The sequence below is a fragment of the Pseudorca crassidens genome, chromosome 13 (assembly GCF_039906515.1).
Source record: "Pseudorca crassidens isolate mPseCra1 chromosome 13, mPseCra1.hap1, whole genome shotgun sequence".
In the NCBI taxonomy this organism is placed as follows: domain Eukaryota; kingdom Metazoa; phylum Chordata; class Mammalia; order Artiodactyla; family Delphinidae; genus Pseudorca; species Pseudorca crassidens.
This window is the reverse complement of record NC_090308.1, coordinates 27,019,573-27,034,976: the sequence shown is the minus strand read 5'-3', so window position 1 is coordinate 27,034,976 and position 15,404 is coordinate 27,019,573. Positions and strand designations below refer to the sequence as shown.

Below are 15,404 nucleotides of genomic sequence, written 5' to 3'. Positions count from 1 at the left end.
TAAAATAGATAAGCAACAAGGATATACTGTATAGCACTAGGAATTGCTGTCATTATCTTGTAACAACATTTAAAAGAATATAATCTGTAAAAACACTGAATCACTATGCTATACACCTGAAACTAATATAATATTGTAAATCAACAACACTTCAATAAAAAATAATAAAAGTTTAAACATGCATATAAAGTCAGTCTACTGAGTGCCTTTAAGGGGTCTGAGTCCTGAGCTGGGGCCAGTAGGGTGAATAGCAATCGTTCACCCTCTCTTCTGAGCCTCTATTTTCTCACCTATAAAGGAAGGGTAGTAATATGACTCTCCTCACGAGGCTATTGTGAAGATCCAATGAGAAAAACAAGAAAATAAATATACAGTGATGTTTGTGAAAGTGCTTTGTAAACTCTTTAGAGAGTTATAAACATAAGGTGTTGAAGACAACTCGAGGAGAGGAAAACTCCTCAGCTTTTTCTGGTGGCTTTCCTATGACTATTGACCATCCAGCCCCACGAATTTATCAAATACTAGCATTCTCTTCTTTAATGTCAGATTATATTCATATTTTTAAATGTACTTTTCCATCTCTTCTCTCCTCCTCCCGCTTTACTGTGTTCCATAAATTGTAATGTTCTTTAATATCAATATGGCACTACCGTATCAGATTATACAAAACATTAAATAAAGCATCAGTATAAAATTCAAAGCAAAGAATAGCCCAAGGGCTCACAGCTTACAGTTTACAAGCCCATGTGTACACAAGGCCCATCTGTGAGGGATATTTTAAACACTGTCAATTGCATGGGTTATAGCTGATGGAGATCTCATCCAGGCTCTGGTTAACTCCAGGAGTTAATGAGAGAAGACTGTTCCTGCTCTGTACTCGTAGGCTGAGGCCCTAGTGCCACCTCTTGTCTTGGAAAGAGTGGTTTATGGAAATGGAAGCATCACTCTTGGAACTGAAACCTTCCCCAATTCAAGTCTTCCGGAAATATATTAGGTCTACTATATTTTTACCTCTCCTCTGATTCCGTATTATATGTACTAATTGGTGAATTTGGTCATTATATCTATTCTTGTTAACAGAAGACATTCACTTAGAGTTTGCTAAGTACCAGACAACACACAAAGCACTACAGAGAAATGCAAAACACATAATATACATGATCCCTGCCTTGCAGGATTGTAGAAGGAAAACCAGCATTTATTTCCAGGCAGCAAGTGTTATTTCAGATTCTCCAACCAATGACACCTTCAAGTGAAGTAACTGAGGCTCAGAGAAATACATTTTCTAAGCTCACACAGCTAGCAAGTGTCTGAGCCAGGTTTATCCAAGGTCTACCTTGTTCTGAAGTCCACGTGAAACCTTTCCACTCAACTTCACTACTTTCCTTAATCAGGGAAAGTGAACACAGACATTAAAGGAAACCTACAAATGAATAAGGACTAGAAATTCTACAGACTCATAAGTGCAAGGGAGACTGAGGGTCTAAAGTACCCAGAGCTAGACTGGCCCTGATCTGAGCGCATTCTCAAGCAGGTCAATGAATGATACAACCTGAGAAACAAGTAAGGTGGATGCCAGCCAGAAAAAAAACAAAAACTGTGCTGGAACCAAGAAAAATAGCACTGTGGGCAATTAAAACTTCTAATTAGAATAAAAGCTATAATCCCAGCACACCGTTTTGTCCTCCAGATTAAGATGCTTCATCTTTATGGCACTAGGAAGAATAAAAAGGACTATGGAAACTTTGTAAGTTACCAAAATGTTCACAGACCTATCTTCCAGGCAAATAGAAAGGAGTGCTGCTTCATTTGTTAGAATATTGCCAAGTTCACTACACTCAGCATTCATTAAATATCCCTTCCCACATAGCGCTCTCTTAAACAAGGTGAATGGAATCATTTTTCCCCTGTTATTTGGTGTAGGTTCCAGTGACATAAGTGGGTAGGAGGATTTACAGAGGAAAAGTGAATACACTTGGCAACGTTTTCAAACATTTGCTTGGATTTTGTTTTCTAGGAGATGTACGACTGAGGGGTCAGACGGGGGTTCCTGCTGAACGCCGCGGCTCCTACCCATTCATTGACTTCCGCCTCCTTAACAGTGAGTAATCAAGTGTACCTGGAAAGGAACAAATGTTTCCTTGAAAAAAAAATTCTCGTTTCCCTCTGAACTTCAAAACCCTTGGAGGTCCGCCTCCCTTCCTCCATCTCTCCCTGCCCAGTTGCAAATTAACCCTTGGTCTTTAGATTTCCTTAGTAGTGAAGTCATTCGGGCCCTGCCCTACCTCACAGAGCTTCAATGAGGGTCCAGTGAAATCACGCCAGCTTTAGAAACGTAAATCTTGAAAACAGTGAAGCCTGACACGAGGAAGCTATTCCTTTCATTATCCAGGACATTCTCTCCACCTTCAGCCGGGACTAGACTAGAGGAGATTCTATTTTATTTTTAAAACCCCACAGGGTAACCTATTGTACAGCTGCCCTTAGTAACCATCCATTATCTAATTTTACTTTCTTTATCTAATCTAAGTCCTGAGGTCTGTTCTTGCATCCCTGGTAAAACGCTTCACCACGGCAAAGTCCTTTCAGCCTGCACTTGCTGCTGCTTCCTCCAGTATGACTACTTCAGAAGTTCATTTATTTCTAACTTTCCCCTTCATATACTATTCCTCCTTTGGAGATCTGCTCCACCTCTGATTTATAATTCTCTTAATTTCATGTTCCTTTGGAAACCTGAACCAGTACCAGTCACCCCTCCAGATTTCATGTCTTCTAACTGTCACAATCATCCTTCACTTGGGACTTGGGGGTGGGGAATGAAGAAAATGGATAAATTTCACAACTTGCTCCAAGGTTTTCGGTATGTGGTTCTCATAGCGCTTCTCATCCATAAATTTCAAAGTGCTGGGTTGTACCCACAAAATATTACTTTCCTTTGGCATAAACGAGTTCAACTCAAGAGGTAATTTGATTTACCTTGACCCCTGAAAATTACTAGGAGAAATTGCAACTTGCTATTTCTGATCCTTAGATCTGCCAAAGGCCAGTGAAAGATGGACATGTGTATTTCTCCTGGTTTGTCCACCTCCCATATCACTGTACAGTATCTGTTTTTTCAGCTCTGTCAGAGACACAGGGATTCGGAGTAACTCTTTTCATACTAGAGACCACTTCCCCCACCCAGACCCAAAAAAATGCATTTTAGAGGATACAGTCGAGTTCCTAGACTAATGCAATATTGGTTACAGCCTATGGGGAGCTCTGATGGTGTCTCTTACCCCGCCTTATAACCCTAAACGCGTTGTTCCAGCTACCCATGGAAGTTATCCTTTTGACAGCCCCTAGCCTGTATGGATTTCCAGGTCCCAGCCATATGGTCCCACCAAGCAGTGTGGGGATAAGCAAGGGTCCAATTCACTGTCTTATACAGACCAGGACTCTCAACGGCATCACATACCTAGGGTCAGAGGCAGAAAATAACCAAAAAGCCTCTTTTCAATAAATGAGATGTTATATCATGGGTCCTAATATACGCCATGAACAAATTAGGAAAATAGGAGACATTTCTCCTTAAAATTCCAAGGTTCCAAATGATAAACTTTTTCTGTTTATCTTAGTGTTAATGAGCAACATCAACTACTAATGATAGTTATCCTTGCAGGTGGGATTATGGAATATTTAACTGTCTACATCTTAGGTTTCTGTAACACTTGGATTTTTTTTTAATACTTTGTTTCACTTTTTAAGCTGAAAAAAACTGGAAATTATAAAAATTTGAAGAGAAACTCAATGCAGATAATACTTCGCTGTTATATTATTCACAACATAATATTAGACCATCTGTAAGCAGATGCCATCCTGTCATCCCTCTGCCGTAGGTCCTCCAGGAACTTCCTGGTACCTGGACTCAACCCTAGCCTCCTTCCCCTGACTCTCTGCCCTCCATCCCCATTTCACCTTGCCTGTTGCTCATGACCTCCCACCTGCCGAGTGAGTGTTGGCCATCCATCCTGCAATTCCCTTTCTCCTCTGCTCAGCACTCCACTCTGGATAACTCTTTCACTCGTATTTCTTTATCAGTAACATATGCTAAGGCAATAATAATTTGCCTTCACTGTACTTTGTTTTCTAAGTGGTCTCAATTTTTTTTCCTCTATACAGAAAACCACATCCCAAGATAGACTACAAGATCCGAAAGGATATTTTCTTTAGAGTTATTGACATCTTAGTAACTCCTGTTAACTGACCAATTAAAGGGTCCCCTTGAAAAGATCGTATTAAATAATTATAAATGTCAATCATCCTCTTCATTTAACCAAACAAATCAGATAGAACTGAAGCCCTCCGAGATTTTTCCTTATTTGTGATACTACCCATTCCATTGTCTAGAACCAATGACATTACTGTGGTCACTCTCCACAGTTTCCTTAGTCTACAGTTAAAGCAGATTGTCACCAAGTAGCAGCAGATGTGTGCATGTCTATGTTATATAGAGTCACATAAGATATAATACATGTGTCACATCTCCTACTGCCTTATCATATACAGTCTACTTAATTCTCTTTGATCTCTTTCATGTCCTTGCTGTGGTTTGCCTGAGTTGTTAGTGTGTGCTTTCTGCCTAAAGGGAAACATTTTAAATATAACTTTATAAAAAATTTGAAATAAACCCCTGAGAATATTTTGAGACTTCCTCCTAAAGCTTTTAGTTTTACCAGCTGATTCCAATTCTACGTGATAAGTGCCAAACTCAAGTGATTTTTAAATGTAATTTACCTTAATTTTGAGTCAGTTTTTTCCAAGAATAGGCACAGACACATTTTCCTCAGGTGCTTGCAGTTCTGCACACTCTCCCAAGGTAGAATCTCATCTAGGACTTTAAAAAAAAAAAGTTTGTACGAAAAACTGAATCACCGTAGCCTCTCTTCCCTGTGTCTGCATCCCTACAGCATTCCTCCTAAAAGGCTTTTTGAAACCTACATGGCTGCCATTCCCTGTCCGAAGTGTCCCTGATGGCTTACCCTCCACCACCCACCTCAGCTATGCCTTGAATGGCTGAAACACGCCTAAGCAAAACTGTACACTAAGTAGTAAGACCCATTGTACTTCTCCATGGGCCCCACTAGCCACAGCCCCCAACCTGTCACAACAGGACAGGAGACATCAGAATTCATATCTAACATAACTTTCCTTCTATCAGAACAGTCTCTAGATATTCAAACAGAGAACTAGAACAAGGATGGGCAAACGACAGCTCATGCGCCAAATCTGCGTCCCTACCCTGCCTGTTGTTGTCAACAAGATTTGATTGGAATGCAGCCATGCCCATCCATTTATATATTGCCTACAGCTACTTTCACCCTACAACAGCAGAGTAGTTGCAACAAAGACCATATGGCCTGCAAAGCCCCAAATACTGAGTATATGGCCCTTTACAGAAAAAAGTTACCAACGTTTAAGTTAGATTTTTAATCGGGGTAAAAGAGTTTATGACATCAATATAGGCACATTTAGTCCAGTCTGTTTTCCTTTGTTAATGTCATATTTTTTTCCTTTTCAATTCCCAGTGCCATCACGTTACATTAAGAATGGTCTCACATTAACCAAATTTACACGCAGTAGAAGTATAAACAAAAAGGGAAACTCTTGCTGATCCAGATTTTTAACTCCGCAAGTATAATTTCTAAATGCACAAATTTTTCTTGCAAGAGGTGCTCCTTTCCCCATATTCTGTGAGGGCATAGTACTACCATGCCCATGTACCTGTCATCTACATTTAAGATGACAATATATACCTGGTTTGCCGGAGATGGTCCTAATTTACACCTGTTGTCTAGGCATACCCATTAATAATGCCACTTTTCAACTCCCAAAACATCCTTATTTGGACAATAAATTACAAGGCCAATGGATTGTATGGTTTTTCCCCCAAAAAGTACTCTGAGACAACACCCCTCCTATGTCACATGCAATCTGAGAATGAAGATCAGAAAATCCTCCTCATAAGGAATTCATCCAGATCAATAGAAACATGTGAGATAAAATTACTTGTTAATAACCAGTTTCAGGTCCTATTGATATTTCATACAATTTAGAAAAGAGGCATCTATGTGAATTTCTAGAAGCTTCTCTGGATAAGTAGCAGGAAACTGTGACTTCAGCACCATTGTGTGGGACACAGGAATTATAGACTTTTAAAGAAGAGAGTCATCTTTATCTCTAAGCATGGAGGGGCAGAACAGAATGTGAAAAAAGGGTGACAGTTATTTTTAATCCACATGAGGTTCTAAAACAGAGAACTGGAGGAGGGCAGGAGGGATGGGAATGTAATGGCTCATCTTATCCCCATGCTGATTTCCTATATACTGACTTCATTTACTGACTTTGTTTGGGGGGAAACGAGAGAGGGGAAAATGTAGAGGAGTGTTCGGAGAGACGGGTGGCCAGAGATGAACGTCGCAGAAGCAATTACAGTTTCTGCAGAGCAGGTGGCTCCAGTGACCCCTGCTACATCTCTGTCTCCTGGCTTAATATAATCAGGAGCCTGAGTAGATAATGACTAGGTGGAGATGTTCCCGTGGCAACCACTTCAGAGCAACACGATGTGATTTCCACACTGGCTCAGCAAAGGAAGTGACATACAAAACAAACATGCCCAGTGACTGTGGAGCTTGAGAGAAAGAAGGAGCATCAGCTGGAGGTTTTAGGGCACCAGATATCAGCTGCCACAGAGAGCCTGGAGCTCGAGACCAGCCCCGGGGCTGTGCAATAGTAGGTTAATTGGCTATTTGGCTTTTCCTGTCAGTTAATTTGCTAATCTTGATGTTTAAAGTTCTATTCCTCCAGATCTGCCTCTCCAGGCAGGGCCATTTTAGCTGCACAAGCATGAGGTAATTTTAGTAGCACTACCAAAATATTTTCCTTTGATCATTATTTCCAACACAGAATATTTGCAAACATATATATATTGACCTTTTTATGAAGAATTGACCCAGAGACTCAAATGCTTTTTTTTTTTTAATGCTTTTTTAAAAGCTTCCATCTGAACACATTACACCCTGCAGAAATATAAAATACATTCACAAAATGAGTCACCCAAAAGCCACCCTGCATGTTACAAACCATCTGGTGCTAAGTGATATCCCCATCTTAAAGAGGGAGGGGCGGCAATTTGATTATAAACTCCGTTTTCTAAGAGAGAATTCGTAGCAGATGGTAACAGCCTTTCAGTAATCTTCTAAAAGATAACTTTTTTTAAATTGAAGTATAGTTGATTTACAACATCATGTTAGTTTCAGGTGTATAGCACAACGATTCAGATATAGATATAAATATAAATATACATACTATCTTCAGATTCTCTTCCATTATAGGTTATTACAAAATTCTGAGTATAGTTCCCTGTGCTACACAGAAGGTTCTGGTTGGTTATCTATTTTGTATATAGTCGTGTGTATATGTTAATCCCAACCTCCTAATTTATCCCTCCCCTCACCCGCCCTTGAATGATAACTTTTAATGTTACCTATGAGAGCCACACAAAATGTAAAGAACCTAAACTACAATGTGACAGCTGAGATATTGTTTAGGGTGCAAACTTGCAAGTAATAGATGCATAAGTTCTGAAGATCTAACGCACTGCATAGTGATTTTAGTCAACAGTACTGTATTATATACTTCAAAGTTGCCAAGAGCTCTTAACTGTTCTCACCACAAAAAAGAAATGATAACTAGGTGAAGGAATGGAGGTGTTAACTATCGCTACAGTGGTAATCATATTGTAATACATAAAGTTATCAAATCAACACGTTTGTATACCTTAGACTTACACAATGTTCTATGTCGTTATATCTCAAATTGTTTTAAAAAATAAACATTTAAAAACAGAAAATAGACACTTCCCTGGCGGTCCAGTGGTTAAGACTCTGTGCTTCCATTGCAGGGGGCATGGGTTTGCTCCCGGGTCGTGGAACTAAGATCCCACATGCTGCGCAGCGCGGCCAAAAAAATATATATATTAAAAACAGAAAATAAAATAAAAACATCCTTTAAAAAATGTTACTGTGATTTGAAAGGAGTCATGCTCAGAGGATGATATCCCACCAGCCCCAAACCCCGGCCCCCAGCCCTGTGCTCCCCAAACAGAGGAGGGAGGCGCTGGCTGGGATCAGCTCAGACTTCTCCAAGGTTAACGCCCCACAATTTCAAAGTTCAATATTTGCCTTCCCCTGGGAGAAAGGCAAGGCGTTGGTTGTGGTTGTGGTTGTGATGCCTTCTGACTCACCTGGAACGTACTCCGTGATGGGCACTCGGGGTTTCTGGCTGCAGGCTCCCAGCACTTCAGATGCGGAAGCGCCAGACCAGTAGGATGGTCAGCCACCGAAACGCCACTGCACTGCAGAAGACAGACCTGATGGTGTCCACACTGTTTCCCTCGCTCCCGTTCACTGTTTATCACTGGCCATCAGCGGACTACTTCTTAGGATAAGCAGTATGCCAGGCCCCAAAGACACGAATATACGTGAGACATAACCACTGCCTTCAAGGAATTTACAGAGACATAAGCAAATACATTTTGATATGACTGACACATCTAATAATACATGTGTCTAGAATAAGAGTACACATAATACGAGAAACATATGTGTAAACGAGATTCGGAGGAGAGCGTGATCAACTTGGGGGAAGTTAAAGAAAGGAAGAATTAACTCTATCTTGGGAAATGAGAGAAGGCTTTCCGGAGGAACTAAAACATGAGCAGCTCTGAAACAACGATGATGTGAAGGAGGGCTGCACACAGAGGCCAGTGTTTAGGGCTTCAGGACCTCAGGAACCAGGAAAGAGTCGTCCACCCTTCTACTCCACTAGCTGTAAATGTTATTGGGGGATGCAATATTCAAGGAGGAGCCAGAGAAGTCAGGAGAGATCATGCAGTAGCCCTGACTGTCTGAGGAAAACCATATTCAAAAAGAAAGAGTTTTCACCCTCTAAAGCCAGAACTGAAAATAGCCCTTGCCTTCTATTAACCTGGCTGACATCATTTAACAAATTGATTTTTTATCTGAGTGATGAAAAACAGAAAATTGAATCCGTGAGCCCAGTATTTCCTCTGGGCTGTTATCCACGCATTCACCAAACATTCGCTCTATGCCCAGCAGGCCGTGAGGCCAAGGTGCCGTGGGCCACACCAATAACCACCGGGCTGAGACAGCGTTTTACATGATGGCTGGCTCCTGTCTCCGATGACAATGGACTGGAGTCTGCCGGATGCACCAAACACAAATATCCAAATAATTCCTTTCCAGGCAACAAGGACTGGGGGTGGTGGGATGGCACCTACTACATCCCTGGGCTGAAGATTCCGAGTGTTTAAAAGGAAACTTAGATATTCCTCTACCCTCAAAGAACTAACAACCTTATTAGATGGATAAGACAAATATACATTATACCAAGGACCATACAAGAGCATAAATGAACTAGTTCTTAAGTAAATGACACTGGACAGTAAATCAGAGACAAGAGAAGGCAGAGATTACTGAATTGCCCTGAGCAGGAGAACAGGACTTTATGGTCTCATGCTGAAATCTAAAAGATACAGCAGAGTGTTGGCTGGTTCAGGAGTTGCCTAGAAGCGAGACTGAGCTGACATATGGGAGATATTAAGCACTGAGTAGGAAGAAGGTCCAAAAAGTAGTAAAATACGTTGACTAGAGAGAAAATGAAAAGACTTGGAATGCCAAGATAGAGGATTTGAACTTGATTCATAAAGCAAAGAGGATCGCTAGAGAATTTTAAGAAAAACGTGAATTAAGTAGTGTTTCAGAAAATTAAGTCACATCCGTATGTTAGGGGGAACAGACCCAATGAATCAAAAGGAATATAGTCAGGTGGCAGGCTATGATGGCAGTAGAAATAAAGTATAAATCCAGACATGATGTGGAGAAAAGGAGATAAAATGCTGATACTGAAGACTGGGCGTTCCAGGGGTTGGTCTGGTCATCTGAAAATCTGGAGGTGAGGTCAGTGGTGAGGAAAGTGGAGGGTGGTGGGGAAAGTATAGTGAGCTCAGTCAGGACAAGTTGTTTGCAGGAGAGTCAAGTGGAAATGTCCAGGAGAAAGCTGGAAATAAGGGATTGCAGTGCAGGGCAGAGAGGCCTGTTTTGGAAGCTCCACTTGGGAGTCACATCCGTCCATGAGCCATATGGCCAGAATAGGTATCACAAAATCAACGACTACTTTGTTCAAATGCTCCTAGAGTATTAGTTTAGAATAAGCTTGATTTAGCAAAGCACAAGACAGTTGACAAGAAAGCCCACAAGGAAGGAAGTTTCACCAGCAATTTCTTTTCCTCTGTGAGAAATAATTTAGACATCACAGTTCAGACACCTCTCCCCAACCCTCCCCTCATGGATTCTATTTGGTACAAACGTGGCTGCTTATATCAGAGCCCAGAGGGTTTGCTGACTCACCTGAACACAGCACAGAGAAATGGCAATTTTCTACTGCAGCATTTCCTTGAATAAAACCCTAACCCACCTGGAGTATTTCTGGCATAGTGGTGTCTTTGGATTTCTGGAGACAGTAAAATATAGAGGGAAGCAAGAGTAAGTCAAGTTTTTTTGACTGAAGTTTCCCTCTGAGTCACTGAGCTAGAATGACTTGTTTGTTAAATAAAATTAAATTCAACCTACCCAGAAGCAGTCACAGCCGATCTCTTGTGGCTTCATTAAATAAACAAAATGAGGGGTTATGTCCTCTGATTGCCACCCTACTCTCAAAGTTTCAGAAGATCTAAAAGACTCACCATGGTCCCCATTGAACTATATATGGAAAAATACAGTGTTTCCATCCTTAAAATCTTTTGTGTGTTTCCAAACTGAGATCTCACGGTTAACACACAAGATCAAGATCTTGATTTCTTTCTAACTAGCAAACCAGATTGCCTTGGGGCACCTGGGTGGTTTATTACTGATAAGTAACCTTAGGAGGGAGGGCAGTAGAACACATGCGGAGGAAAGGGGCAGCAATTACAGAGGAAAATCCCAAGGGAAGGTGGCCAATGTCACTGCACCTAACAACGGTCACCACAACAGCCTTAACCTAGGAGGTGCTTAACCCCAGGTCCAGGATGCAGGTGGCTGGCGGTGGAGCCCTCTCAGGCAAGGCTCCCCAAGGCCGAGAAGCACAGGAAGGCTGCTGCGAGCACTAGAAATAAGAGGCCTTCACACCCCCGCAGGCTGCTTCTCTGCCGGGTCCACCATGGCTGCCCACCTAGATCCCCGCACCCACTGAACCGCAGTCAGCAAAGGAGACTGGCAAAAAGACGATGAACTTGCAAGTCAGACCTGAGTTTCAATCTTACATCTTTTGTGAGTGTGGGAAAGATGCTCAAACTACTTTATGTCCACACATATGGAAGGACATTGTAACATCAGACTCATTGGGTCACGGTGAGAGGTAAATGAGATCAATGTGTCCAGCAGCCCGTCTGGCTCCTAATAGGTCCTCAATAGATGTAGTTTAACTTTGGATGTACCTACTGCCTCTGCTGAGTATACGCCTACCTGGCCACCTCCTCCTTAGGAGACATCTACATTCGTCCCTCCGTATCCACAAGGGATTGGTTTCAGGAGCCCTGGGCTACGCGGATACCAAAATCGGCGAATGATCAAATCCCTTACAATCCGTCCTCCTCGTCCGCGGATGCGGAACTCGCGGATACGAAACCTGCAGATAGGGAGAGCCGTCTGTCTGTCTTCACCACTCGAGCTCTGGCCCAGCATTATGACCTTTGTGAAGACTCCCTCAACCCTCCCAGCTAACTAATTATTCCCGCTTCTGTGCTCCCACCATATCTCCAAGAAACTATCCATCACACTGTAACTGCAAACTCTTTGAACCTGAATCTCCAGATAGTATATTCTCAAAACATCCTGAGGTGATCTGATGCAGCAAACCTGGACCTTCTATGAGTATTTGGAAACCACTGACATAGGTCAGTTATGCCACACACATATCATATCAGATGATAATAATAATAGCTAAAATGTGTGGAGCCTTTAGGTTCCAGACATTGTATTACATACTTTGCACAGATCGGCTTATTTAATCCCCACAAGATCCCTATGAAGTAGGCACTGCTATTTAAAATGAGGAAACTGAAGCCCAAAGAGGAGAAATAACTCTCCCAGGAAATAACTTGTTAGTCAGAATTCAAACCTCAAAAATACAATGCCAGAGCACAAGTTCTTAACCATCCTGGACTATAATTCTTCCTTATATATGCATTTTAATATTCAAAGGCAATACATGTATGCCATACATTCCTTTTAAGTGCCAGTTACTCATATGAAGTATTTTTCTTACATTATAATCATTATTTTCTTTTTATAGTACATTTAGACAGTTCCCTTTTTGGTATGAAATGCTTCAATATCATTGAACAAATGTTTCTATAACTTAACAAGAAATGTGTAATTATACACCTAAATACTAGATTTTGCAACTTTTCAACTGTTTTTCAATATTCCTACTGTTCTGGCAGAATGTGCCGAGTGACAAATTGCTCATTTCATCACCCGACCTTGTGTTCTTTGATAAGAAAGAGAAGGGTGTGGTGGTGACAGCTGAGGACACTTGTCAACTGTCCCCACGAAGAAGGAAATGGAATCACTATTGTGACAAATTTAAGTCAGATTTGAGGCTGCCACCGGTTGCTTTAATTTTTCTCCAGGGGGAGTTGGTTATTTCCTGTCATGCAAACTGCATCGTTGAAAGACAGTTTCTCAAAATGTTTATAATACATGAAGTAAAAAGAAGCAGGATACAAATCGCGTAACTTAAAAGAAGATCTCAGTTATGTTTTTAAAAATACACCAGAATTTTAACAGGGATTATTTCTAGATGATTATTATTTCCCTCTTTTCTTTTTTTCTATTTGTTATATCATAAGCATTTATTCCTCTTATATTCAGAAAAAAAAAATGAAATTTTATTGAAAAGAAAAAAACTCAATGTTGACCAGAAATAGAATCTTTACCTTTTTTCCTAAATAAAGTAATATCAGCACACAGCAAATGAAGTTGCAGCCATGGTCCAGAAAACATTATTTACTGGGCTCTCTTGAAAAACTGATTGGAAGTTGTGAGGTTGGGTAGTTATCGAAGCCACGTATGGTACTTCACAATGATGGCTTGTCCTTTAAAGATGAAGTGTATTCCAAAGAACATGAAACCAAACTTCTAATTCACATTTAAACAGCACTTTACATTTGACAAAGCTTTTAAATGAAGGCACTCAAGAGATCTTTCAGCCCCGTTTTTCAGTTTTACAAGCAAAAAAAACAACCAGCAAAACAACAGAGAGGCCAAGTGACTCACTGCAAGGTAATGAAAGAGTAAGGATTCAGGCCTTTTGACATTGTTTTTCCACACAGTCACACGGCCTTCCTTATTTAAACGTGATATAAAATAACTTTTACCACTTGTGATGAGAGGAAAGATAAAACAAGGATTCTCCCTGAAGCTGGTGGGAGCCAGCTGCCTGGGTTTCGATTCCGGCAGCAGGGGCTGCCCAGACCTCTCTGTGCTCCAACTTCCTGGGCCGGAAAAGGATTGAAGAGTACAGACCTCATAGGCTTATTGTGAAAAGTAATGGGTAAATGTGTGTAAAGTGCTAGCGCAGTAGCCATCCCAGTACAGGTCCTCAATAACTGTGGGCTTTTATTATTACGGTTATTCATATTTGTATTTCTCTATGACCATATGTAGAAGTGCTTTGTGGGAAGAGTATACAATACATAACACATTTGACTTACACTGAAGGCAGTGATTCACTAACCCTTTTCAGTTTTTCATCCTTTCACTTATTCGTTCTCTCAACAAATATTTATGGAGCTTCCCCCTGCAATGCCAGACACATCTCTTTCCCAAGCACGTTTCTAAATAAACTGGTAGAGAGAAAATGGTAGCTGGAAACATGGGACTGGAAGAATTTTGGTTTTGTTTTTGCAAGACATTGAAGCATAATGAAATTATGGTGAGAAAGATCTAGTTGAGAAAAAACAATGAAATATATGAGAGAGAAAAGTCATAACTGGGAGTCGTTATTTAGGGAGGGGGAAATTCCCCCTCTACCCCTCTTGAGTTCTTGTGGAGAGACAAATAGTAACATGGACACAAGACAGATGAAAAGGAGAAAAAGAAACAAATTTTAATTCATGTGCATGAAGGACTCATAGAAATGGAACCTAAGAAGTGGCCAAAGCAGGCTACTTTTATACTTTTTTACACAGAATAAATTTGTGAGGAATTGACAGGATGAAGAAACTTAGGTTTGAGGTGCCCAGTTAGTGAAGAAACTAAACAGAGTTTGGGCTTGTAAATTAGAAGAAGAAATAAGGTTTGTTTATGCAAGCGTCTCAGCCCAAATTCCCAGTCGTCCATGATCAGGGTGTCCTTCTACCTCCAGATACAAGGAGTGCACCTTTCACGTGAGAGGTTGATTTCCTGCTTTCAGGGCGACAGAGAGGAAAATCAGAGCATCCCTCTTACATTGGCCGTTTCTTAAGTAATTTTAATTCAAAATAATCAATATGCCATTGAGGCATATTTTGGGGTGACCTGCCTGGGGCCCCAACAGAGCAAACTGTCCTGGAAACATAGTAGGGGGACTGGCCTTAGAAAAGGAGGCAGCTCATCTAATAGAATGGATAGAACGAAGACAAGAATGTCTGCAGAGTAGGAGGTTTTATAGGTTTTATAGCAAAATGGTAAGGAATGTCCCACCTAGTGACTTTCAATCTCTCCATGAAGTAGGAAGCAAGGTGGAGGGTGGTAGAGACAGGGACTGGAGGACCCTCTGAGCTTGATGGCCATGCATTTGTGGCCCAGAGAGAGAGTTCTGTGCTCCACCTGGCCACCAGCACTCGGCGTCTGCTGGACCACAGCTGTGGTGCCACTAAAGGAAAATTCCAGCAACAACATGGTGGCCTGGCCCCACCTGGGACAGCTAAGTCGGTGTCATTGCTTTCCCCTTTTCTCACAGTGTGGACCATTATAGATAAGCTTGTCACAGTATAGATAAGCTTGTCACCATTCCTGCCCCCCCCCCCCCCGCCCCCGCTCTCCCACATCTCCCACAGTGCAAAACTGAAAACAAAAGAAAATGATAACCTCCTGTCAAAGACTCCTCTCTTCTTTCCTGGGCTTACTTGTGCTCTGTGGGTAATATAATCTGTAAGGAATGTCGATGAAAATAAGTTTTACTTCTGTCTCCAGTGTCTCTGCCCTGCACACCCACCCCGTGACCACCCACAGGAGCCAATTCATCACATGAAGACAGCTGTGGCAGCAGCTAGTTTATGTCTAGGCGGGGGTTGGGAGACGTTTCCTCCTTGCTCTTCC

The 15,404-nt window shown here is 41.4% G+C and overlaps 2 protein-coding genes across 9 annotated transcripts in view; one reads left to right on the top strand and one right to left on the bottom strand.

Moving 5' to 3' along the window:
• The window catches only part of MTFR2 (mitochondrial fission regulator 2), a 221,040-nt gene that overhangs the window by 84,742 nt on the left and 120,894 nt on the right, over positions 1–15,404 (bottom strand). The gene's annotated exons all lie outside the window — the stretch shown is intronic.
• PDE7B (phosphodiesterase 7B) overlaps positions 1–15,404 on the top strand; it is a 339,359-nt gene that overhangs the window by 250,670 nt on the left and 73,285 nt on the right. For all 8 annotated transcript variants that reach the window (XR_010933669.1, XR_010933671.1, XR_010933670.1 and 5 more), the window contains one exon: positions 2,018–2,101. Coding sequence is in view for 5 of the 8 variants with exons in the window: in XM_067701985.1 (XP_067558086.1) it covers positions 2,018–2,101 (84 nt within the window). In the remaining 3 variants the exon portion in view is untranslated. The remainder of the gene's footprint in view (positions 1–2,017; positions 2,102–15,404) is intronic.